At 40.5% G+C, this 27,537-nt stretch overlaps 1 protein-coding gene across 9 annotated transcripts in view; it reads right to left on the reverse strand.

Annotated features, from left to right (window-relative positions):
- tns1b (tensin 1b) overlaps positions 1-27,537 on the reverse strand; it is a 319,315-nt gene that overhangs the window by 164,280 nt on the left and 127,498 nt on the right. For 8 of the 9 annotated variants that reach the window (XM_041806332.1, XM_041806324.1, XM_041806328.1 and 5 more), the window contains exon 3: positions 25,910-25,947. In XM_041806332.1, coding sequence (XP_041662266.1) covers positions 25,910-25,947 — 38 coding nt within the window. Of the gene's footprint in view, positions 1-810; positions 1,409-25,909; positions 25,948-27,537 lie in introns of those variants that run through there. The other variant, XM_041806330.1, reaches the window with a different exon arrangement.

Consider the following 27,537-nt stretch of genomic DNA (forward strand, 5'->3'; position numbering starts at 1 on the left):
GAGGCAAATTGGAGGCAATTTCAGCGCACTCACCGTGCCAAAAATTCCCAGAGTGCTGTTGGGTTTTCTCAAGCCTGGGGTGATGTTTTCAGTGCAACAACTTTTGCAAGGTCCTATTGTGAAACACTGTGGCCGGGCTCATGGCTGCACACACACCAACACACAAAACTCTCACTCATAAAAAATTCTCAGGACTTCAATGAAATATGATTTTCTACCATAAATGCTGCTTTTTGAAAAAGTAAGCTTTGATCTGGAGTTCAGGAAGAGTTACTGTACTATGACACAATGCTTCAATTAAAGTATCCTCAAAAGTGTGACCAATTGTTTGCAGGAATGAAAAGAGGAAACCAGAGGAGACATACGCCACCACTGTCATTCCAGCTATGACCAAGGGCCAGTGACCACAGAACATGGTGAGCTGAGGGGACCACACACAGACACAGAAGCTTTACATTGCACAAACAAGTCTACAGGGATACAACAAACTCCTATCTATCTCCACTGCAGGATCATTTGCGAACATTCATATCATCTTAAGGGGCCGTGCAAACCGGCATGTAAACATTTATAAAGCACTTTTTCACATGCATGTGCAGTGGCAATGCTTTATGACAGAAGAACATACATAAACGCCTGAATAAAACATCTGATAGCTGTTAAAGTCTTTCAGCCTAATAAAGCAGATCCATACTGCAGAGGGTTTGCTGTGAAACCAAGCGCAGCACATACAACACTTGGGACAGCCAAGGCGCTCACATACCACACAGGCAGCAGCTGTGTTCCCACTGTTACAACCTCACTCCTTACCTGAAACACTGCGGTGGCCATCCTGTCTCACTGTAAATCTGTGTCGTCTCTCTTTTTCACTCTTTGGTTTCTTCTGCCCGGCTAGTGCTGCATCGTCCTTTCCCTTTTCCACCCCTCTGTGCAGCAGAGAGGTTTTCCTCTGAGTCAACCAGATGGCTAAAGCTAAATCCACTCAGTGTTACCTTGGTGCAGCACGGAGCTGGCTGGAGGAGTGTACAAACGTGAGAGTCAGAGAGAGAGAGAGAGAGAGAGAGAGAGAGAGAGAGTTGGTGTGTGTCTCCAGGCTAATAGGTCTGGCTAGTCTCTGCCTCCTCCTCCTCTGAAGAAGAAAATGAGCATAAAAATGTCCAAAGAGTCTTTATGTGAGCTCAGGAGTGGGGAGAAGTGCAGCCAAAGGCAAATCTTAACATCCCACAACTGGAAACGGCGCAGTGCAGCACTCAGCGCTGAATAAGCAGGGAAAGTCTGGCTACAAGCTACAGCTATTTCCCTCTTTTTCTCTGCCTGCTATTTCTCCTCCCTCTTGTTCAATCCATTTTCACCCTCCTCCCAAACAGGGAGACACATGAGTAAAGAGGGAGAGGAGAAAATACCGAGCTGAATTTCCCAGGAAGATTTCAGCGGCTCAGGAAACAAAAGCTCAGCTCTTTTAATTCTCAGTGTCACTGTCTTTTTCACGAGCCCATTCCTCATTCTCTCCTTGTTATCAGCTTCTCAAGTTACAGGTTAAATATGAGTCCCCCCACCCTTCCTTCGCCCGCCTTTTCGGTCTCTTTTCCCCTCTCTCTCTGACTTTCTCTCTCACATACACTCCTTCTACAGCTGCAACCAGAAAGAAAGTGCCATGAATGAATCCATTGACTTCACAGCAATTCAAAGTCAAACAGTGTCAACAGCAGCATGGAGATACATACTTATCAGTCGGCAGCTCAGTTTGTCTTTCAACTCAGAGAGACAGTTTATCATGTGAATTGCATGTTTCCCTTGTGATGTTCTGATGTAAAAATAAGGTTTTTTATGGAAGATTAAAACTGGAGTCATGCACCATGTTGTAAAGGACAGAGAGCAAGACAGCAAACAAGTTAAAGATGACTGGACGAAAGTAACGAAACCTGAGTCTCAGCTGAGGTGCATCTACCCCCGAAAATGCCTGAAGAGCATCATGGACATACAAAACACCCACTTCAAGGTAGACTTACCACAGAAGTTTGAAGTTATGGCATACGCTCCTGTATGAGCCACAAGTTCATAGGACAAGTACATGGTTTATTCTCAGTCACTGGCAAAAACAGAACTACGATACCCACAGTCCCAGAGTGAGCGATGTCTCTGACTACTGGAGGCTGTTGTTACCAGCTAACTTTTACAGCTGACTGCTACTACTGAGTTCACTGGTTGTTTATAAGCTACACTCACACTAGGACTCATTGCCCTGTACCGTGCAGAAGCACGCTTGTCCAACCTCCCTAGTTCCCTTCTGGGCACAATGAAGTAATATGCAAACAACTTGACGGTAACTTTACTCACTTTGTGGCTTATTTTGAGATGTTTTGGTCAGACAAAGCCCATTAACCTCCAATTTCCACTACGACACTATCCACGTGTGCAGCACTTTGCTACAACCAAAGGTGAGCGACTGCTGGCGTGTCTGGAGTGCTGCACAGCACCCTGCAACCCTAAGTAGCTCAAGACTCAAGATTACAAGATAATGGGGGCACTTAAAGTTCACATGGGAAATGTCCCTGAGGTTGACTTGCCATTCATTTTGACATGGTTCCATGATTTTATTGCTTCCGCCACAGGTGATGTTGAAAGCTACAAAGGATGTGTGGTGTCATGTAAAATTCTGTAATTTTCCACCTCAAAAGTTAACTTTACCTCCTCAGTGGTGCAGTAGTAGCTCTGTGATCGTCTGACCTCCTGATGATCCGTAGCTTGTGCCACAGAAGGAGACCTAATGTTGATAAAGTGATGATTTACAATCAGGAGTCTATGCATTGTGTTGTACTTTGAAGTTGACTAGATGCTTTGCAGGTTTTTCTGGGTGTTTGTATTGATCTGCTCTACGTGGATTGGCATGGTTTGGCATCAGTCAGTGCTGAAAATAGAAGCAGGAGTATGTGGAAATTGGAGGTACACTTTGCAATGTGTTCACACTGATTGCAAGAGGAACAGTCATATTGGTTATACGTGCAACTTCGCAATCGTGCTTGTGCACATGCATAAGCATTCTTACTGAAGTGTACCATGCTTGAGTGTGGTATAGAACAGTCACTAGCCAAACTAACTGGATTTCAAAGCTAAAGCATGTTGGGCACAGTACAGACTGCCACACACAGAAAAAAAATTCTCAATGGGTTTTAAGCAGGTTGATTGATCATTGTCCTGACAGATTATCAGGGATGATCTTGTTACAGTGTTAGTGTCATTTAGCAGACACTCTTCTCCAAGTCAGGTCCATCTCAGAGTAAGCACAATACAAGAACAACATCAGTAAGTGCCGCAAAGTTTTTCAAGTCTGAATGAACACATGGTACTGATATGCAGTGCTAGATGCTTTGCACATGATGTGTCGATGCAGTTTTTCTTTCTTTATCTCCGATTACATTGTCTTCACCAATATGTACTTCATGAAAGCACAAAGTGCTTGGTTGTTTAGAAATGGCCTAAAAACTTTCAGAAGTAGAGAGAAAGTGGATCTGGTAGAATCATTCTACCACTGGGGACAACAATGGAGAGTTGTCTAGGTAAGCGCAGTGTTTCCAAAAGAACTGGGTCTTAAGCTTTCTCTTGAAAGTAGAAGGGGACTCTATGGATCAAATGGAGTAGGGTAATTCATTCCACCAATGGGGGCCAATGGTGAAGAGTCAAGCTGGTGACAGAGCCCTGGTGTGATGGAAGAACCATGCAGCTTGCACTGGCCAAGTTATCTTCAGCATTTGGCCAAATCTATATCTGTGTTTTAGTTTTAGTTATTTAATATTTGTTGTGACTTTTGTCCCCACTTGTGGCTCTATTTTCTCGCTAGTCTTGCCCACAACAATGTCTGATTGCCTCAGTGTCACAAAAGTGATAGCCATATTCATTTTTAGTAATTAGTTATGAAGAAGTCTCATTTTTGAATGGCCGGTAGACATCCTATCATACGTCAACTTAACATTTAAATGACTGAAACTGTCTATGGTGTATTTTTACATGAAATGCATATTAATTCCAAATATCAGTTATTAATCTAAATAACTCCTAAAAATCAGAATTGATTTTGGCTCTGGAAAATCAATACCAGTCGACCATTTGTTTTAAAACTGTTAGTCTTTTAAACTTTAGTCCCATTAAGAGAGCAAGTAAGGAAACATTAAAACATTTTTATTAGCATTATTAGAATATTTAAGAAAAAGAAGAGTCCGTTTTAGAGCTGGTTACCTCTTCATTAATTAGTGGTTACCAGGAAAAGCTTTTAACAAGGATAGGGTTTCAACAATGTGTTATATTTTCAACCATTTCTCCAAGTATGGTTCTAGCTTGAATGCAGGCCCAAGGCCATATTTGCCAATGGATGACATCCGCTTCTTATACCTTGTTGTTGAAAGCAATAAAATTACAACAGCCCCAATTTGTCTCACCTTTCAAGCCTGTAGAACCAATCATAGCCGTACAACAACAAGGAAAACTGGGGGCAACAGAAATAGAGCATTTTTGTTGTTCTGGTCTAAAGTAAAAACATGCCAGTGACTATGAAAAAGGCATCCTAAGCTTATGATTTTCAATTTGCTCTCTCACCTAAAACTTGTTAACTACTCTCCCATTCATTTAAAGGTGATGAAAAGCCCTGCTGTAAAAGTAGTAGTTCCATAATTTCAGTTCTCTCATAGATCAGAGGAAGGATCAACCTCTTAACCATTTAATGACTGGAGAAAAGGCAAGTTTGTTCCTAAATGTTTCCGTCAGTATGATAATGGTGGCCTTCAAAACTAAACTATTTACTAGAAGGAACCACAAAGCCTACAAGACTCTCCAGCTTATTCTATATCTTGACTTTTTCATTAATACAAAGATACTGGTTACATCAGCTCTGGTTGGCTGCCTTTAATTTGCCCTGATGACAGTCTTGAAGTGTAGTTCGTACATTGTTTCCACACCCTCACCAGCCATTATCCAGTAGCAGACAAAGGGACATTACTGAAGAATGTGTGGTACAAATTTGTAGCACATTAAGTATTTCACCACAACATGGAAAGAATGACCGTCCTCTTTGATGCTGGTGGGAAGTAATTACATGGAAGGTGGCTCTAAAAGTAACACCTTCAGATGAAGCCGTGTTCTCCAGATGTCGGCTCGCTGAGCGTTATTTAATCTGCTATTAATGACAAGGGCCAGGAAGGAAGGGAGGGCTGGTACAGAGTGCACATATGGTTATGGTAACACAACAACACGCTTGTTTATGTGAGGTTCATACCTTTCATGTAGGGACCAGGCTGCAGTGTAGGGAGTGGGAATCCCCCTTGTTTTTGGGCGTCTGTGAATGTCTGTGCTTGTATAATTTAGTGTACTCATCATGCATACCAAGGATTAAAGAATGTAAAGCATGGGAAAGTTATCCGTCTGTATTTGAGGTTAATATGCTCCCAGCCTGTTATATTTCCTGTTTGTTGGGGGATTTTATTACCTTGATGATCTCATGAATGCTGTCTATAAACAAACCAACACTGCTGTATAAGCCTGCCTTGATGGATTTCTTTTAGCTCGTACCATTGTTTGGTTCAAGCAAGGCCAGAATGTTTGTGTTTAAGTCGAGCTGCAACACTAATTTAGACCTCCACAGACCAGGTGGCATCCTGGTCAAATGCCCGAACTACCTCAACTGACTGCTTTCGACATTGTGCCTATAGGATGCAGACACAACTCTCACTTTACAGGGAGGGTGGCTGGGCTCAGCCTTCAATAAAGGGTAAGGAGTTCAGACATCCACCAAGAACTAGGAGCATTGAAAAGAGCCAGTTGAGGTGGTTCGGGCATCTGATCAGGAGGCCTCCTGGACGCCTCCCTTTGGAGGTTTTCCGGGCACGTCCAGCTGTGAGGAGACCTCGGGGAAGACCCAGAATGTGCTGGAGAGATTAAACAGTATATCATGTCTGGACTGGGAACACACCAGGATCCCCCAGAAGGAGTTGGAAAGTGTCACCGGGGATAAGGATGTCTGAGTTGACTTGCCTTGCCGGCTACCACAATGACCCAGCCCAGTATAAGCGGAGGAAGATGGATGGAAGGTTAGGTCTATCTTAAATTACTCCAAATGTCTAATATTCAATCTTATCTTTAGCTTTTTTTAGCTGCGGGTCAAGACTTGGAAATTGTGTCTTTGTGCGCATTTGGGTTATTATTTGCCACTGTTGTTGACAAAGCTGACAACAGAAGTAGCACTCCTTTACAGTTTTAACTGGTGGGGAAGACGGGGCACTGACACAGTGGTGTTCAAAAAGTTGAACTGTTTCCACTGAGAGTGATGTGAGTACAGCAACAAAAAAACAGCTGACACGGAGGACATTTTTGTGATTAGACATTGAGTGCTGGTTGCTGCCAATGTAAATAAAACTGCATTAGTGGACACGGGCCCTTATCCACTTCTTATTTGCAGTTTCAGTACATAAACATACTTATCAGTTAGCAGCACTTTTTCTCTTTCCAAATTTTAATTTGTGAAGTGCCACCTCCAGAAATGTTAAATAAGAAACAAACCAGAACAGAAAAGGACATCAGGAGGTGTTATGCAGATTCTGAGATTAGGAATAAGCAGGGAAATAAAATCCAAGGACAGACAGAGAGAAAAATAAGACTGAGGGTCAGCTTAAATGAAAGATAAACAGAGAACAGGACAGAGAGAAATGAAGGACATTCAGAGGGAGAGCCGTTTGGGTGAGGTCCAGTTTCATGAGTCTGACTCAGGCTTTCCCATGCAGTGTCAGAGCCAAGCAGATCCCTGTCCCCCAGCGGCCAGTGGAACGTTCAACAACGCCCATGCAGCGTGGAGGCCACATTTCACATGGATTCTCTCCTGGATGGTCATGATTAGGCAGCAGGAGCTCACGGTGGAAGAAGGCAAAGCATGGAAAATCTGTCACTTTAAGTTAAAGGAAAGGATGTGGATATATGGGTGGAGAACCCAGACAAAAAAGTCCCAGAGCTCCTTCAGCGTGTAATGAGGAGTCTTCCTCCAGCAAGGCATTTCAGCGACAGCTGTTGTGGTGGTCAGGGAAGCTTAGTGATGCCGGGAAAAGAGCCTGCACACTCAGCAACTGTTCATCCAGTCTTCTAGAGCCATAAATGTTAACAGTATGCTCCAGCAGGTCATTCTCCTCACTTAATCCCTCCACTGATGTCTCCTACATTGCACTTGGCTTATTGTTGACATTCCTTCCAACAACGTTTGATTACTCCATCATGTTAAGAGCTGGGCGTTCCTGTTTGTTTATTCTGCTGTATCTATGCACATGTTGCTACCATGCAGTTACTAAATACATGGCAATTAGCCACCACTCCTTGTTTCACTAGAACAAGGAGGGCTTACACATGACTGTTCGGAATTTAGGGATCTCATAATATAGTAATTATTTTTTCTTTTGTTGCTAGCTAATTTATGACAATTAAACTCTTATTTGAGCTGCAATTATGGTTTTTGTTTAAGATGGCTAGGATGAGTATTTTTTTCATGTTTTGCTCAATACCAAGCTCTGTGTGAACTCTGCATTACCCTGCTCAGTGTTTTGCTTGCATCAATTTTACTGTTTAGGTTCAGTCTCAAAGCTCCCATCAACCCCAGGTGGCCAGAAACACGACTCCGATGCAAAATTTTGCACTGTGTCTACTGGATATTTGGATAGGCAGCTATTAGCCATAGCAGCTTTACAAGGTGATAATACAACTATATTGTGTTTACAGCTTTTTCCACTTCCCCTATGTGGCCAAAAAAATAGTATTAAGGTTTAAAATGTGTTACCCAGGAGATATGCTTGAGTCTGTCTATGCATATGTGTATACTAAACCTAATGATTTCTGTGATTCTGATGATTCCTGCTAAGCCACCCCATACACGGTGCAACCAAACTGCCAGGCCATCTGCACCCCTTAAACAGGCCTTTTACAATAAAATGTTAATAAATAAAATGGCTGTAAACCAGTTTATTTCTAGTGTAAAAAAACTGCTTTTTAACATGTGTTGTGTTTGTGACTTCCGGTGTTCCTGCAGCCAGCCTCAAGTGGACACTCGCTGTATTGCAATTTTTTGTACTTCTGCATTGGCTTCATCTTTTCAGGACAGGAGGTTGTCGCTTGGTTCACAAAGATGCTTTACAAATGTTTCCCTTGGTTTGCCATCAGAGTCAGCTGTGTGGGTAAAGTAGCCCCAAGAGAGATATCGGTAGCCCGTTCCCCTTCCCTTCTACAGGACAGAGAGTTATTACACCGGATGATTGGCTGTTGTCGTTAGCAGATGTGTATTTCTCTGACTATAACTGTAGCATGTCTATCTCCCCAATGACAGTGCCTGCCTACTTGCTCATACTGCCATCTTGTGGTGATCCACATAAAACTTTTAATTCCTCCAGCCTGATTTACACTCCATCAGTCACTTGCACCAGAGCCACATTTGACCAACAAATAGTACTGAAAATCAGGAAATTGTGCTACAGAACAGTTGAATAAAAAGAACCAAAAAATGCCAATATTTTGGTATACTGAACAACTACTCTGAACAAATTACCTTTGTGTTTTTCCTATTTCATTATGCAGGTTTTACTTTTGCAGTGGTCAGATTCTTCTGATTTTAAGTTCTCCATTTATCTTTTTCTTTGGTGGATTGTGTGATCTTCCCAGATGTTCCTGTCTCACATTTTTCCTGGTGTTTCTCCTTGCAGAAATGAGCCCATAAGACTATGAACTGCATGGGATGACACTCCAGTGTTGCCTTGCACAATGATGTTCTGAGGAGGCTGCTAGACAGCAGTGTTAACTTTTAATTCTAGTCTCAGTCTTAGTCTTTAGATTAAATGCGTTTTAGTTTTAGTCACATCTTAGTCATTTCTACCTTTTATAGTTTTAGTTGATGAAAACTTAGTCCAAGCATTTATTCTCTTACCTGATTCTGGTACTAAACAATGTTAGTGTGTTCTCTGCACTCTACCAAACCTGGGGTCCCTGCTTACTCCAGCTGACAGGCAGAAATACAGATGTATTGTATTTTGAGAGATTTACCCACAGTGGAGAAATATCGTGGATTTTGAATGTCTGACTAAAATAAATTACATTTTAGTCTAGTTTTAGTCATCTCGATGAAAACTAAGCTTACTTTTTGATAGTTTTAGTTATCAAAGATCTGTTTTTGGCTAGTCTTAGTCTAGTCTTTGTTTGTTCATAGATATTTTAGTCATAGTTAACACTCCAAAATTAACACTACTGGACAGCTTGGGGTCAGCTTTGGTCACCCTGTCAGTCTAGACAAGATGACCAACCCTATATGAGATCAGCTGATAAGATACATCACATGGATTCATGGACTCTTCTGAGGGAGACTGCAGGAAGTTAGCAGTCGAAACATGTGAAGGTAACAGAAAAACTCCACTTGTTTTTTAAGAGAACAGAGGAACAAATCATTAAGGAGAAAGTAAAGGAACCTGTTTGGACAAATTTGGCTTTCAAACTCGCTGGGGCCCTCTAAATGTGTCCTTCAGTAACACCCATAGAGTGTAACTTGCGTGAACAATTCCATTTACAATGCTGCTGGTGGTGTATCTCCAGCCTAACTCTTCTCCTGTTACTGCAATTCTGAATTTAAGGTAATGGACTTTAAATGTTTTTCTTTCATAAAATGAAAAATCTGATCAATCTAAGATCATACACATCAATTTGAACTGATCAAGGTTTCTCAAATTAAAAGATTTGTCCCATGCTTCTGTTGTTTTCATGTTTCCTACCAACCCTTGTTGTCTAAGGAGGAAGGCGGTGTATCGAGCATGTGTTTTGTCCTGTGACTGATAATTCAGTTAGCCTCAGAGCTGTTGGCTGGATGCGATCACACAAAGGGAGTTTTTTTCTCTGTAAACACAGATACTTAAGAAAAGATGTAAGAAGAAGCATCAAAGATGACCCCATCTGTTTCATTTTCGCCCGTCCTTTAAAAGGATATGACTTCAACACTTGCATGTTTTCTTAACAGGAGTTCACCTTCCCTGGTCTGCTCCCTCTCCTACTATAGCTGCCGTTTCTCACTTACTGCAGAGCAGACATCACATAGGAGAGGAAGGAAGTTGTTAATGTTGTTACAGGGATTCAATACCACACTGAGATCTTTGAGACCTAACTTTTGGTTATGTAAGTCTGCTTGACAAGGAGTCATGAGAACAATGTGAAGCAGCCTTCAATCAATGGACAGCAGGGTTTTTTTTATACGTTCTGCTTTGAATTATATATGAGGGAGATCAGTCTGAGGTTTTACTCAAGTCTCAGACTGCACATTAAACAAGGACTGGATGCAAATCAAGCAGAAACCTTGAGCTGAAAATGAAGACAGTGTGAAAGTGCAAAAAGCCTCAACTCCACCTTTAGTGTTGGCTTAGGGCTGGCTGCAGAAGCAAAGGGAATCCTCATTAAAGTTTATGTCAGTTTGACCTTTCTTTAGCAGTATTAATTACATTTACAGGCTGGTTTTCCCTGTATATATGAAAACTAAACATTTGTGATTTTTTTCATAATGTTTTGATTACAGTAACACTGAGTTTTGCATATATCTACCTAAGTTAGGGTGTGGCTGAGCTGGCTGACAGCTGGCCACATTCTGCCAGGAGGCTAAAGGTCTGCCTCAACTCCACCTAACAAGACTGACTAAAAGTTCGGTAGAGCATTCCCAAATAGGTTTTTAACCTCTCTCTGGAGACCGGTAAGTGACTAAACAGGGACCAAAAGTCTTTGCACACTGAGTCTGATGCATGTATTTTTCTATTCATAGCAAACATTTGCAGCTCAATGCAAAACGGTATCTTACTGTGAAGAAAAAAAGCAGTGATGAAGATTTTGTGGCTCTTTCACTGCTTAAAAAAAGAAAACACTGGATCCATCCACTTCTGACGGAGTCTTTATATAAGCTCATGCATTTGGGTGCTATGCCAGGGAGGCAGTGTGCAAAGGCCTTAGGGGGGGACTCACATCCCCTTCCCCAGTCCCCCGATGGCCTGCTCTTTCACTGCTCCAGGCCTAACCCTGACTAAGCACAGATACGACATCATGTTGTAATATCACTAGGTAGGGCTGTCAAGATTAATCGCATTAACTGCAATCAACTACGATCCACAATTAGTGCACATATTATTTTCAATGGCAAGCAATTGCAGGCTTTGTTCTCAATTTTTAAACAATTTGGTTGATCCACGTCAGCGTCTCCCTTCAACTACAGTGATTTAGATTAAATCCAACACTGCTCCTAAATGTCTCATTCCCCTTTAAAAACCTCAGATAGCTAAGTGAAAACGGGTAAACGGACTTGAGCTTGTATAGCTCTTTTCTAATCATCCAACTACTCAAATGCTTTTATACCACAGGTCGAACCTACCCATTCACTCACACAGTCATTCGCTGATGGCTGAGGTTACTATGGAGAATTGGTCACCAGTTTTAGCTAATCCCATTCTCACACCATTTACACGCCATTGACGTAGGTTAAGTGTCTTACCCAAGGACACATCGATGTGACTGCAGGAGTTGCGGATCAAACCCACAACCTTCCAATTGCAAGATGACTGACCTACCACTGTCGTCCTGTTACAATGTGATATTGTATCTGTGCTCAGGCCCTAAATTGATTTACATGCAGGGGGTCTGGGTTCAAGTCTGTCCTGTGGCTCCTTTCCCACATGTCTCTACTGCATTCTCTCCTTCTGGCTCCATCCACTATCCTCTCCATTAGCTAATCCCCTTCTTACACTTCCAGGGACTTTCAGGCTAGGCCTGAAGCAGTGAAAGTGCTTGCCAGCAGGGGACTGGGGAAGGGGGGCAGTCTTGCTTTAGCATGAACAACCATTTGTTATTAAGTTTAGCTTTGTGATGTTCACTTATTTTCTCTTTAGTCCATAACAAGTTCTTTTGTCCATGGTTAAGTTTATGTTAAAACCTTTAGTCTACTTTAAAAAGAAGGTTAACTGGAAGTTTCTTACCCTTGATTTAAGACAGTAGAACAATATAGCAAATTAATGCTATAAATAGGGCGTGATTAATCCCAATTAACCAAAGAAATCCTGAGATGAATCATAATTAAAATACACCATGTTATATGCTTGTGCTTAATGGTATTGTCCCAAAGCACTTAAATTTGTGCCAGGGCCAAAGAAGTCTACCATACTGGAGTGTGGCCCCAACATCAGTCAAGCAAACTGGACTTTGGGGGTCAAGCATGCTTGGGCACAGTTCCAAATGCCGCACGTGAGTGCGTCCTAAGTCTATGATTCATAATTAGTGCAAACAAGAACAACAAACACATTAAAATAGAAGTATTAGCAGCTTATGAAAGCAAAATCAACCTTAAATATTCAGTCATTTTTAAATAGAAGATATAAAAACAATTAACCACTAAATCACTGAGGAGGAAAGGACTGGCTGCTTAAAATCTGACTAAATTGTTATTATAATAGTCCTGTCTACATAGCTGGCTGCTATTAAACGTACCATGTCACTTTAATAAGTAACAGAGGTCCAACGATGTATTTCATTACAAGCCAAGCTGCCTGTTCCTTTAATATCTAGGTCTTAAATATTGTATTCTGCCTTTTCTCTCAGGCTTTGCAGATAACATCTACAACCAAAAAGGTTCCTCTTCTAAAGCACAACTTTAAGTTATTTTTTAGATTATCCAACCATGAGAAATCCACACTAACAGAGGTCATTTTTCACTACAGTTCATCCCTTTTGTCTTCTTGAAATGGACACTAACAAACAAACTCTGCCCTCCTCTGGAGCAGCACTAAAGCTGCTGGTCTCTGAAGTAAAAGGTTATGTTTCTAAAAGCAACTGTGCACAGAGGGATCTTTGTCTTTTGAACATGTTAGAGAAAGGAAAGTAAAACCCACCTCTGATGTCAAGTATTTACAGTTCTCTGACATTGTAATTAAAAACCTGAGGTCCCTTGTGCCCAGTCTCAGCAGTGCCAAAGCTCCAGTACTGTAAAGTCTGTAAGGCTGTGAAAAAGCTGTGCTGGCACTCTGCAGCAGTGAAACAGCTTCCAAAGTTTCCAATTAAAGGCAGTGTGATAAATCAGCCCTCTAGCAAAGTGTGCTATCTGAAAGAAGTCACTGGAACAGAGCGGAAGGTTAATCATGCCAAATGATCTCCACAGCTGCAGCTGAGGAAAAGTGAAGTACAATAAAGACTCTTATTTTTCCACTGCTACACTATTGCACATGAGATGGTTCTTGATATTTAGCTACATAAACTACAACTACATGTTTTAAGTTGGTGTTTAAATTGTTATTATTAGTGGGGTTATCTCTTCTTTGATGGAGGGAAATAACTGGCAATGATTTACATGACTACTTCAGTTCATAAAGTGTACACAGGGTCAAATATTGCATAGGTCCTCTAGGCTGCACTGAGACTACAATGCTTGGTGTTGTTGTAGTTTACAAACAGCGGAGCTATTGGTGGATAAAACTCAAACCGAGGCCAGTCAGGAATGGTGCTGAACATAATGAATAGACATTGACAAGCTTTCAGAGCAGTTCTTTGCACCTCTTTGACTAAAAATCCTGTCCAGATCTGATAAAAAAAAAAAAATTAAAAACTGCTGCTAATGCTATATCTGAGCCAATCACTTCACCAGTAGCAGTCATTGCTGCTGGCTTGCAATACAACTAAACCCACCTGTAACTGTTATAAACTCATTCTGCAGCAGTAAGGAGAAGAGCAAGAACAGCTTTAAGTGTGCTACATCTGAGCTAATCACTGCCATTGGTGGCAGCCATTGTTAGCAAACTTGCAGTACCACTAAACCTTCTACCGCCTTGTTCTACTCAAATGACCCTGATTAGTCTGGTCCGTTCTCAGACCAGGCAATGTTGTTCCGGATTGTAGCTTTGCAAGATGGATCAGCCTGATGGCAGACATGGAATCTGGCCAATTCATCGGCTTTTCAACATTTGGTCCCTGACAGAGGTTAAGGCTATATCGGGGTCTTTGGTATAGTAAAATTTGAAAACCCCTCATCTAACTAATCCCACAAAGCAAATAATTGGTCTTTCAACTCCCACCTTCCCTCTGAAATAGTGCAACCAAAGCAGTTGCTCCAAATACTAGGGATGCCCAGGTGCATCAGGGATGTAGTTGCATTAATCTTGGCCAGTGACAGTGCTACTGACAAACATCAGAACATCTGCAAATATGAACAGCTGTCTCATCATTTGCAGAAGTCTGTTGGACAAACTCTGACCAACTTTACAGTCAAATATGAGAGACATTGTTTAGAGAAAGTGATAAAAAACAAAAAATTACCAGAAAAAAACATTCATTTTTTGTTATGTCAATCCCTGGTATTGGTATCACCCCATATTTTTGTTACCAGCGCATCTCTATTAAGTATGCAGCTATTACATTTCTATACGGGCAAAAATGTCTCATATTTAGATAGGTTGCTTGAGAATAACATACTAAATTGATTTACATTCATTGTTTTTAGTTGTGATAAGAGCAACATGAATGATACCAGCCTGTCTAAAGCCAAACTCCCAGAATGACGAGACCTTTGTTTATTTATTCACTTCAGGTTTTAAGACCGATTGGTGTCCTTGGGTTGGCAATCCTTTGTTATAACAAAAAATGATCATCATGGGGCAGGGCTGCACCCTTTACATGCAGGTGGCCTGGGTTCAAGTCTGGCCTATGGCTCCTTTCCAACATGACTCTCCCCCATTCTCTCTTCCTGAGTCTGTCCACTGTCCTCTACTGTCAATGAGGCACAAAAAGCTCAAAAATATGACTTTAAAAAATGGTAATCAGGATTTCTTCATTGATACTGACATCCTGACTTTATAAATACACTAAATCATTGATTTTCTGCATTTCTGCACAACATCTACATTAGATTTGTGCATTAGTTTCAAATTATTCAAAATATCTGTAGTGATTCCAGCTACAATAAGTGACAAATTATGCAAGTTATTTTACACTGTTCATGTCCAGCTCCTCCAATCCTAAATGGTTCAATACTTTCATTTAACCTTTATTGTGAGCCAAATGGCTGTCTTCCTGTCTTCACTTTTAGCTCTTTCTTTGTAGACTAACCAAAACAAGTGCCATGGCTCCCTCTGCCTTACTCAAATCAAAGTAAGAGCTGTTTTGGTGTGAGAGGAAGCAAACATGGTGTTCTGAAGAGGAAGGCAGGGTGCCTCCTTTAGCCCCACATGCCAAAACCTGTGGCAAAGAAATTAACAAATCTCAATTATCTTGTTTTCATGAAAATTAAAAGTGATCACCAGTAACTTGTTCCTAACCATCTTAGCTGCTAGGAATTCAGCTTTCAGCTAAGGAGCCGGGACTTTAAGCTTACTGCCATTTGCTCTGTAACTTTGTTCTTGCTTTTGATGCATGGTCTCTTTAAACCCTGCTTCTGTGTGCTCCTGGTGACCAGACAGCTACTGCAACCATCCTCTGTAATAAAACCAAGCTGTGTCCGACAGGTGAGGGAGAGACCAGCTGCAAACCCGATGTTCTCTCTCAGATACCCTCCAAAAGTATTAGAACAGTGAGGCCAATTCCTGTATTTCTGCTGTAGACTGAAAGCATTTTGGTTTGACATGAAAATATGAATATGAGACAAGAGGTTAACAATTCAGCTTTTATTTCCAGGTATTTACATCTGGATCTGATAGTTTTTATGTAACAGAACACCAAATTTTTAGGTAAGCAAAAGTATCGGAACAGATAGACTTAAAACAGATTAAAGTCAATAAGTTGCAAATCCACTAGGATCAAGCCTGTGACCCATTAACATCACCAAACGTTTGCAGTTTTCTTCTTGCTAATGAGTGGTTTGCATCTTCTGGTGTAGCCTCTGTACTTTTGTAGTCTTCAGTCTACACTCCTGCCTTCTGGAGGTTGTTGCTGGTGTCACTAACAGTTGTTTTAGGGTCTTTCTTTACAGCTCTCACGATGTTTCAATGAGTTCACCAGTGGCTTCTTTCTTCTTCAGTCCAAATGGTTGTGCTGGCTATGACCAATGTTTGTGCAATGGCTCTGATTGATTTTCCATCTTCTCCCAGCTTCACAATCGCTTGTTTTTCACCCATAAACAGCTCTCTGGTTTTCATGTTGGTTCCACCTCCAACTACAAATACAGTCTGCACAGGCAAAACCCAAATCTTGAACTGAACGTAGACATTCAACGCTATTTATATTTTGAATAATCAATGTAATAGGACACACCTAGTCACATGTTCCAATATTTTTGCTCACATGAAAATGGGTGGGTTCAAACAAAAGAGGCTATCTTCTAAGTTGTATCAGGTCCCAATGTGAATACCTGGAAATAAAAGCTGAAATGTTGATCTCGTCTCACGTTCATCTTTTAATGTCAAACCAAAATGTTTTCAGTCCACGGCAAAAATAAAGGAACTGGGCTCACTGTTCCAATACTTTTGTAGGGGAATGTTTCCCTCTCATATGAGTGGGCACAGGTGTTTGGATGTTTCAGAGAGCTGGAGGCAATAAATAATAAGAGAGAGAGATGACCTGCCTTATCCTAAGCCACGTGGAGGACTTTAAATCCCCAGATGATCGCTCAGAAATGTTAAAAATGTAGGGGAGTGGTTGCCCCTGAGCTGCACGTAGTGCCAAAATGACTGCTTCTATAAACAGAATATGTGGTCTTATACCACACTAAGTCTTCACAAAGTAATCTGATTGGACAGGAGGTATTCCATGAACATCAGTGAGACTTTAAGCTTTCTGTATCACCCTGCTTCAGGTGTTCTGAATGCTGTTAATTAAGAGGACGGCCGGTGTCTAGACCAATAACTCAAATACTGCACCAGCGCTGACAAATGGGAACCTTCAGATAAATGTATATGTAGCTGGTCTGCAGTAACATGTAGATACAGACAAAGAAGAGAGAGTGCATAAATATTTTTAAGAGTTGCTTGCCAACAGTCTGGTTCCAGTCATGCTGAAGAGTTAGGTGAAGCAAATGAATTATTAAAAAAAAAAGAGGTAGAGTGAGTTTGTTGATATAACATAATGAAACCACAAGTAAAGTAGCCTCTTTCATGAATACTTAATCAAGACATTTATAAGTACTAAAACAATGGTTTGGGTTTGGATTTATTGATCTAAAATGATAACCATAAAGCCCAGAATGGTATATGACATGCCAGCTGTCTTTCTGCATAACAATTTCTATTGAGTTTAGCTAAGGAAATAATGTGCTGTTTCTGAGCTGTAACCTCGCATAGCATTTCATAAGGTATGGTATCGTAACGTATGATATTGCATTGCATGGCAATGCCTCATATCATATATCATATGGTATTCTATCCTGTTGTTTCCTATTGTAATATACTGCATCATACCCGATTGCATTAACCTGCAGAGAATCAAATTGCATCGCATGGCATCCCATTCCATAGTTTCCTATTGTACTGCAAAGTAGTATGCAATGCAGCAGCCTTTCCCAAACTTCGGTAAACTGCAGCCCAATTTGATATCATCAAACAATCACATCTGTGGAGGGCCTATTCTCTGGTTTTATCAGGTGCCAAGCCAATTCTGCATGTTGGATAAGAAGAATTGGTTCTAGCTTCCTGAATAACAGTTTCCCCCACTTTGGAGCTGAAAAGTGTGTCAAAGTCTTATTTGGTTTTAATGTTGAAAGTATTTATTTGTGCTATTTTTTTAACCACTTTTCCCACCCGGTGTTGACACTATTAATTGCCACTTTTCATCATTGTGTCACACAATTTGGACCCATTTTTGCCCATTTTACCCACTTCTGCCACTTAACACCAATTTTGCCAAATTTTAACCTTTTTACACTTTTCCCCACTAATTTCAAAACATTTTAACAGAATTTTGCCACTTCATCCCTATTTTTGACCATTTCAAACCCTCTCCAACACCTTTTTGTATTTCAGCTCTTGCCACTTTACACCTATTGTTGCATCTCCTGACCTACTACTCCAACAATTTACCCATTTTCACCATTTCTACACCCATTTTAACCACATTTCACTATTTTTGTACCCATTTTTGCCAGGTTAATCCATTTAAGCCAATTTTTCTGCCTCAGTTAATGCATTTTTGCCAGTTCAAAACACTTTTTTAAACCCATTTCACCAAATTCTGCACACATTAAACCCATTTTTGTCATTTTATGCCTATTTTTCTGCCATTTTTATCTAATTTTTGCAACTTCTAACACATTTCTGTTACTTTAAAATCCTTTTTTACCACCTTTTCACCAATATTTGCAATTATTAACCCATTTCAGCAATTTTAAAAATATTTCAATTTTGTTTTTAAAAAGGCTGTTTACCACAGCACAACTGAATTTAAAAAAGTTATCTGTTTCTTTGATTAGAGTGGTTATTATTCAGGTTAAATATGAAATACAGCTATCACAGATTAACTTTACAACCATGACCAGGATTTTGCTGACCTCCATGGGCCGCTAGTTTGGCTGGACCCCAGACAGCTCTCCCCCTTACCCCCCTTATACCTGTACATGACTATTCTTGAATGTGCATAGCTGTGTTCAACCACTTTCAGGTACAGTGGGGGTCCCCTCTCCACCACCTTTATTTTGGGGATCGCAGACTGAAAAGGTTGAGGACCACTGATTTAGATAACTGATCCCAAACGCAGGTGTATCAATAACCAGAATGCAGTTCATATTTCAATAGCAGTCCTTGGTAAAGCATGTAAAGATGGATGTTGTCTTAAGACACCATGTTTTTAAGACTGTTACAACACTCAGTTATGCAAAAAATCAATCTTCAGCTCTTAAGTTGGCAAACATAATGAGCTAAATGAGGACAATTTCATCAGCGAGTCTCCAGCAGCACATCTCTGATTGAACCATGTTGTGTTCAATGAGAGGAACTAAAAGGGTCACAAATAACAAATCTGAAATAACAAAAACACACAGTGGAAACCAGCCAGCACAAAGAAACACGTGATTCTCCTCCAGACTTTCAAAACAGGCATTCTGAGAATTTCAGGAGCTGGGAAAAATGAAAACAAATGCTTTATCATTCTAGAGCAGCGGATGAAAAATGAGTGGAGTGAGAGCGTGTTCGTGTTCTCCTGCTTTGCTTTCTCAGACCTCTTTCCTCATTAACGGGGGAACATGCTCGTTTCCTTCTCAAAACAAACTTGACAGGCAACGGAGGATCTGTGAAATCCTATAGGGTGTACTCAGCACCTCAGCTTATTCCTGACTTTAAGAGCTACCAACCCATTAGTGTGACCGCCGTGTCAGAGGGGGCAGACGTCTTAGCCAGGTTTAACCTGTCAGACGGATAATTTATAAGTGTAGAATTTGGTTAAAAACAGCACTGTGGGGCAGAAATAGCACGCCAACATAGTATCAAATTAGAATTACTGAATAAGCAAATGTAAGTCTGTCAAAAAAGTAGACATTAAAATCTAAAGCGGTTCAGGTTTAAATACAGTCGTGTCACAATAAACCAAGTGATACGGATTCACAGTATGTACAGTGAACAACACCTCTGCCATCATGAAAAGCTCTCAGTGTCGTTCTTCTCTCTTTATTTCAGAAAGAAATTGCAACACCAGTGGCAACCATTACTTGCAGTTTCTAGCACAACTAAACCTGCCCATAGTTACTGCTCAGTTCTTCTCAAAAGACGCTGATTGGCCAGACTTGTCTTCAGGTTCGGTACAAATGGCTCAGATTGGTAACCTTGCAAAGCAGATGGATTGTCAGACTCCATCTCTGTCATCAGGCAAATCCATCTTGAAAAACTTCAATCCACAACGTTTGTGCAGAAGTGAACACTGTTTGGACCAGTCAGCTTCATTTGAGGAGAACAAGGCAATAGCTCCTACTGAATGCTGTTTGCAATGGCTACCTCTGGTGCAGTGATTGGCTCAGAAATAGCTTTGGCGTAGCATCATTTTTTCTAGAACTGGACACATTTCTGCATGAAATGATGAATAATAACAACACTGAAAGCTTTACATGATGAAAAGATGTCTTCCCTTTCTGCTGACCTGACTTGGCACAAGTTTGTAAAAGTTACGGGGAAGGGCCAAGCTGAGTGAGTGGGTGTATACAATGGCTGCTAGTGGAGAGATTAGCTCGGACTTAGCCACAGCGGTAGTTTTGTCAGAACTGGACAACTGGACTGTCTTTGTTAAAACAAGGGTAGAGCACAACACTGAAAGCTTTTTCATAATAGAAAAGATGTTTTTGCTCTTTTCCCAGTCTGCTTCGGCATGAGTTTACAATCGTTCCAGGTGGTGTTTGCCGGTGTATCCAATGGCTGCTGCCACGGTAGCTGTTAGCTTGGATGTAGCTATAGGTAAGTGGTAGTTTAATCAGAACTGGACCACTTTTTTTTTTTTTTTTTTTTTTTTTAAACAAGAGCAAAGAGTCACACTGAAAGCACATCTTGGCAGAGAAGATGTTTTTGCACATCCCCCAACCAGCGGGAAGCTCAGCCATTAACACTCTATGGCAGCAGTAGCCTGTCAGCTCAAGAGTAGAGCGTCATTTTGTCTTATAGCTCTGATTGGTCCATCATGAATATGACAGAGAGAACATTCCCCCAATTTTTTTTAAACCTCCTGCCCTACTGAAACACTTTCTGTGGGAGCTTTTCCAGATGAATGTGAAATACATTCATGCAAATGATATATGAAACAGTCTATCTAGCATGTTAAATTATCAGATTGGAGCTTTGCAAGGTTGATTTGCCTGATTCTGGTTTACAAGGTTAAGCTGAGTTAGTAGAAAAGACACTATAAGAAACTGTATTTACCTAAAGTTAAAGTTTCAACAGTCATTTTATTAATTATTTCTTGGTTTGAAATGTATATAAAATTAAACACTAGTATTAAATGATTCATGGATTAACAGATGCATGCCAAGCTCTGAGTGATTATACATATGACACACATACAGATATTGTTACTGACACGGATTTTTTTTAGATGTATTTAGAACATTAAATAATAATTTTCCTTTTATGTTGCACTGATTTTATTTCAGACTGGATACAGTGGGAGAAAAGTGATTTTTAGGTTTATTAACTTTCATGAAGTCACATTTACCAAAGATTTCTGCATCCATCAAGCTCTGCAATCCACATTTACCCAGAATTACAGAACTATCAATTCAAAAATAGCAGCTTAAAAATAAAAAAAAATAAAAACTACTAAAGAGCCATTCTGTGAGCAACTGTATTCTTTAAATCATCCAAAAATAATTTGAAAAGGACAGACTCAGCTTAAAGGCTGAAAGTATGGGAGTGAAAGTCAGTTCAAAGAGCTGAGGGTGAGCTGCTGCCATCAACAGCTCAAACCACAGACCACAACTGAGAGACATACTATTCTTTATAGTGTGTTTATAACATACGTCAAACTTAAACTTTGCTGAATTGCTTTATAGCATAAAGGAAAATGTTTTAACTGTGCAAAAACAGGGCGAGGGAGCTGTTAATGTGAAGCATTTAAGTATAGGACAGGACAAAAATAATGCAAACTGCATGGGTGACTAACAAAAAAGTGGAAAATATGATTTTTTTTAATGCATTTAATGATATAGAGTGTTTTAATGGTAGATGAAAAACAGAAGACTGTGTTTCTGTTGACATTGTGCTTCAGTAATTAGGGAAGACTCAGAGCTATTAGCCAGTCTAGGTGTTTAACCTTTCCTTAATGCCACAGGGAGTCAGAGCAGGGAATTCCCTGATTTAAGGCTGTAAAGGTTTTATTGAAAGAGTTTGTGTGAGTAAAGAAAGACGGCTTGGGAAACAGGCAGGGAGGTGGAAATGACAGGTAGGGTATTCAGTGAAAAGGCACAGGGACTTAGAAAAAATCAACCCTGAAATCGCTTTGCTTCACCTTCCAGGGTGATCGAGTGCTCGTTCCCTGGCTCTCTCCTGTCGTCACACAGGAGTGAAATCTTACTGACAAGATTTGAGGCCTTTTTCACAGCCACTTGTTAGCAAACACACGTTTTCACACACGTACACACACGTCTGACCATTTGTTTGCAGCTGCCAGGTTAAATACGGGGCTTATATTAGTCTTATCTGCAGACAGAGATTTATGAGTGTAGTGTGTGCCTGGGATAACCTTCCCAGCTAAGAGTTACTATCAGGAATTTAGACTCCTAACACTTAACATCATATATGACTGACAGAAGATGGAAAGGAGCTTTATCTGCTTCTTAAGACAAATAATTCATAAAGAAGTAGCTGTCTGTTCTGCAGGCCTGAGTGAGAGCAGATAGTGATCGGGTCTGACCCCGTCCCGGTCACTCCCTTGTTTTTCATCTCAGGCTTGTTAGCAAATTACTTCCTGCCAAAGCTACGACATTTTTAGTTGAAATGTTTAGAAAAGGAAATGCTGCTGTGATTTTTGGAGATGGAGAGTTTCAGTTTTGTATATATAGACACAGGGAGTACTTTTTAGACTCTTTTAATGTCTCCTCCCTTCACTTTGACCTCTAGCTTCCTGAAATTCAAATGTTATCGACAAAATGTACCGTAAGCAGTTGTAAATCACTCTGTTCTTTGAAAAAACAAAAAAGCCAAAGGGATGTTTTGAATAGAAGGAACAGAAATACATTTAGCTTGCAGGCACTTGATTTGGCCTCAGAATTGTGCAAACAGCAGAGGCTAAAAGTACACAACTATTGAACTCTAGTAAAAGTACAGTAAGTCTACTCAAGAAAAAGTAAAAAGTATTTCATTTTAAGTTCACTGTAAGTACTGAGTAGCTACTGAGGAGTTGTACAATAAAATCTGATCTTTCCTTATTGTCAAGAACAGCAGGAGACTAGATCTCCAACCATGTTGTTCAGGTAAAGGCACACCTCTATAATAAAGTAAAGGTGGCTCGTCTCTGATACAAACAGAGAGTCAGCGTCATAGGAAGGTAATGCAATCTGATGTAATATACGCACTATGTGTCCTTAAGAAGCACCTAGAGTCACAGGCGGGATCTCTAACTCAGTGGATAACTTCACGTATGGTGCAAAAGTGGGGAATTTTGGATTGTAAAGTGGAATTATTCTCTCTCTTTATGCTACTGTGTAGTCAACAGAGGTGGAAAAAATACAAGAGTACCATACTCAGGTAAAAAAAACTAGTACTCCAGTTAAAACTTACTTAAATAGAAGTAAAAGTACTGATTTCAAAATGTACTTGAAAAGTACAATTCCCCCCAAGTACTACTCAGTTACAGTGATTTGAGTAAATGTAATTAGTTACAATAATTGAACTAGTCACCATAGGAGTAATGGTAATGGTAGTCATCTACTTTATCTAAAGTTCTATTCTGGGTGTTTATTCTGAAGTAAAGCTGTTTGGGTTATTTACAAATAGTCATTTGCCAAAGGAAATGCCAGTCAACATGGCAGCTTTAAAAGCACAGTAGGTAAACTTTGCAATGTAAAATCACAGAGCAGAGTCAATGACTGCTGAAGATGGATGTACAACGTGCAATTTCAAGCCGACCATACAACAGTTGTGGAAGAATGTCAACTCATACTGTGCGACCGAATCGCTTATGAAGCACAATCATTGTGCAAATGCTCACACTGTACCAGTGAAGTTGGGACGGACTGTGACAGAAATCCGCAGAGTTTCCTTTTCACAAAGTTTCACACACTGAGGGTGAGGTGTTTCCAGGCATATACTTACTCTCTCCCCCGCTTTCTCTCTCTCTCTATCCCACACACACAAACAGCATCACCAGCCGTGTCAGCAGCAGGTCCACAGGTAGCAATATTTCCTTGTTTATTTCCTTTATCAAAGCGGGGGCGCTTCAGAAAGTCATTCCAGATGTTGTCATGGTAATTTAAGGACGTTGACTGACATTTTACAAAGGAAAACAACACCCCAAAGTTGTTTATTCTGCTTGCCTTTTCTGCTCTCACTGCGAAGTGTCTGGAGTCGTACGACCAAAATATCAATTATGCCAGAAATCCTTCCGACCAGTCGCGAGCAGGTTGTTGGGTCGTAGTCAAGCCGTGGTCGGCCGTTATACCCCCCTGTACATAGCACGGCAAATGACGCCTGATCTGACTAAAAGTCAGCCCTCCAAAGTAAGTCGTGCAACTCAAAATTTGAGGAAATTGGCATAGTGTATGCCCGGCATAAGGTGCATGGTGTGTAGAGGTCACTGATCCTACAGCTGAAGAGTTCTGAACTTCCAATGTCATTAACTCTGTGAACCAAATACTATGTTTCTAACATTTTGTCTCCCCTGGACTTGCAAAACATCAATCCTATGGTGCACAGTCAAGCTCTAAACATCCTTTTTTCAGGACAACGTGGGCTTAAAGAATACATGTGTTGCAGTAATGTCATTTGAACTTTAAAATGTTATGGGAGTATAAAGACAAAAAACCTAACAGAAATTAAAATTCAATATTGACTAATGCTTTTTTGCACAAACATGTTCTCCCATCTCTAAGGGACCAAAAAGTGAAGAAATAATTATTCTGTGACAAAAAGTCATTGTGCTTCTTTGTATTGTCTCTATTTGTGCCATTATTCAAGCAGCTTCTGTCTGCAGTGACAAAGAGGGACACATCTCAGGCTCTCTTTGTCTCCTTCCCTTTATTATGCTCTTCAGTGCACAAAGCAAGCACTATAAAGACATGGCTTGATGACTGGTGCGGAAGAACCTAACTGGCCCGCACAGAGCCCTGACCTCAGTCCCACTGAGGACCTTTTGGATGAACTGGAATGGAGTTTGCAAACCAGACCTCCTCATCCAACATCAGTGCCTGACCTCATAAATGCTCAGCAGAATGAATGGGCACAAATTCCCACAGAAACACTTCAAAATCTTTTGGAAAGCCTTCAAAGAAGAAGCTGTTTTAGCTGCAAAAGGGGGCCAACTCCATATTAAAGTACATGTATTTGAATACCATGTCATCACAGTCCCTGTTGGTGTAATGGTCAGGTGTCCAAACACTTTAGTCCAGACAGTCTACAGGTTTAGATCCCACTGAGACTGGCAGATAAACGTATTGTAGGGTCCCCCTATGTAAAACCTCTCAGTGGTACTAGTTGTAATATTGCAGTCCAAAAACAAAAGAGAAAGTTGGCATGTGCTGCTTTTTATCATTTCAGCCATTCAGTTGATAATTTTCCACCAGAAGCCTTTCCTGCGAGGCCGTCCAAAGCCCCCGCCTCATACTTAGCCTGCCCTGCACCCCTGGCATTTCCTGTGAATAAAAGAGGGATTGGGCAAAGCTGGCAAGTAGCACCAGTTTCAATAATGGTTTCCAGATGAAGCGTGTGTATCAACATAGGTGTGTATGTGTACTGTATATGTGTGTGCAAATCCTGCTGTAAACTTCTCGTGGCGGTTGTAGCTTTGCACGTGCAACAAACTCACAACGTTCCCGCTCTGACAACCCTGTAGGAACTTCAGCTTCATCTGTTTCCCCTCCCTTTTTCTTCTGCGTGGCCCTTTGCCTTTTCAAAACAAAATGAATCGAGCGACGGCTCCATCCAGAGGTCTTTTATTTTTAAACATGGGGCAATCTAAAAGATGCAAGAGTTTATCCAAAATAAACAGATTCTGGTACAAAAAGAACTTGTTGGACGTTCTCAAGATTTTTTTCAGAAGTTAAACTCAGCAACATCTGCATATATAGGCACTAACACACACTTACAGAGAAGCCGCATTCACCTTAAACATCATATTTCGACTTGAGAAGATCACATGGATTTTAAAGGGCAATCACTATTTTCCATCAAGCTTTTCAAGTGTTAATTATGACTCATAAAATCCGGAAAAAAATCTTTAAAAACAACTCAAACGCAGTTATTTTCTCTCGGTGAATTGATCAAAAATGCTCCGGTCTTACCTTGACTTCACATTTCTTGTGGCAGGCTATCCGGCACACTAGAGAAAACAGAGAAAGAGAGAAAATTAATTCAACTTCACAGTTCATAAAAGTCTCCCAAACATTGCGGAGAAGTCCAAACACTGCGGTCCAGTCTGAGTTATGACACTGAGGAGTTGTCAGAGAAAAGCGAAAGGTTCATTCAGATTCCACACAGTATTTGTTCAGCGGTCAAGGTCGAATATCATCAGAATATCATCTAATGCTGTCCATTGTTAACCTTTAAGAAACTGGTGCTTTAAAGAGGAACGTAAAGACTACAGCACATTTGAAATACTTGACATCAGTTATGTAGAGAGCCTTTTATGTAGAGATACTTCAGGGTAAAAATTAATGTTAACCTAAGTCACTCCAAGACAACATGGTGCTGTACGTGTGGAGAGAAGAAGAGACGCAGACTTTTCTCAACATCATACTTCTACCCTAATACGTGGTTTTTGCCATACATACAAACTTTTCATCTGAACTATCATCTATGCACTTCATCTTTTAGCCTAGACTAATTTCTTCAAACAGGCAGATGTTATGGCAATGCATGATGTATTCCCCCAAGTTTGGGTCTCAGGCAGAGTGCAAACTTCACATTTGGGTCTTTAGCTTAAAAAGTTTGGGAATCCCTACTATAAAGAAAATATTACATGCAGAGATTGGTGTTGCTAACTAGCAGACCAATCAAAGGGCTTGCAGTCTGCTTCGTTTCAATGCAACATTACATTTTTGAGGAGGTGCATATTTGCAGCGTGAAGGGCCTCTGCATAGAGTTCAAGATGACACAGGTTATGATGTGTAATACAGCACAGATTCAATGCAGAAGTAAATCAAGCTTAACATGCAAGCAGTCATACTGCTGGCAATTTAGAGTATCCATTAACCATTATCCATTAACGCGCACATCTGTTGACTATGAAACCAGAGTACCCAAGGAGAACCAATGCATGCACTGGAGAACATGCAAAACTCCAATTGGGAACTCAAACAAGGGACCTTTCTGCACCACCAAGTAGGCCAAATTTAAACAAGTCATATGGCAATTTTACAACAGTTGATGCAACTTTTCACTTTGCACCATAGTACTAAAATCACAGTCAGTGATTCAAAAGCTTTTGGAGTTTCTCCAAAGATTTGGGACAACATTCTGGAGCCATGGTAGTGTGAATCAAATGTTGTGCCAATTTGGTGATTTTTAATGTTGAAGTTATTAGAATGTCTGCAAAGATTCATGTGCCCTTCATAGATGGTGTGACCTATCAACCAACATTTATGCTTGCATTCTTGAAAGCACCACAAATGAATGATGTGTGCTGCAATTCTTGGGATTTGACACTCTTAGTGACAGATATCTTGGAGTTGGGGTTGTAAAAACAGTCTGCTCGCATTAATGCTGCAAGTAGCCTGGCACTATTTCTGCAAAAATATGACAAAGAGAATCTCTAAAGAAGAAAAAAAAAGAAAAAATAAGTTAGTGTTTTGACAGGAGGCCATGATATGTGGGAGTTGAATGGAACCATTAAAAATTTTGCACACCCTCAAACATAAAGACATTGTTCTACTATTGAGTTTCAACACATTTTTGAAGCTTCCCTCCCGCC

Source organism: Cheilinus undulatus, linkage group 15, assembly GCF_018320785.1.
Source record: "Cheilinus undulatus linkage group 15, ASM1832078v1, whole genome shotgun sequence".
NCBI classification, from domain to species: domain Eukaryota; kingdom Metazoa; phylum Chordata; class Actinopteri; order Labriformes; family Labridae; genus Cheilinus; species Cheilinus undulatus.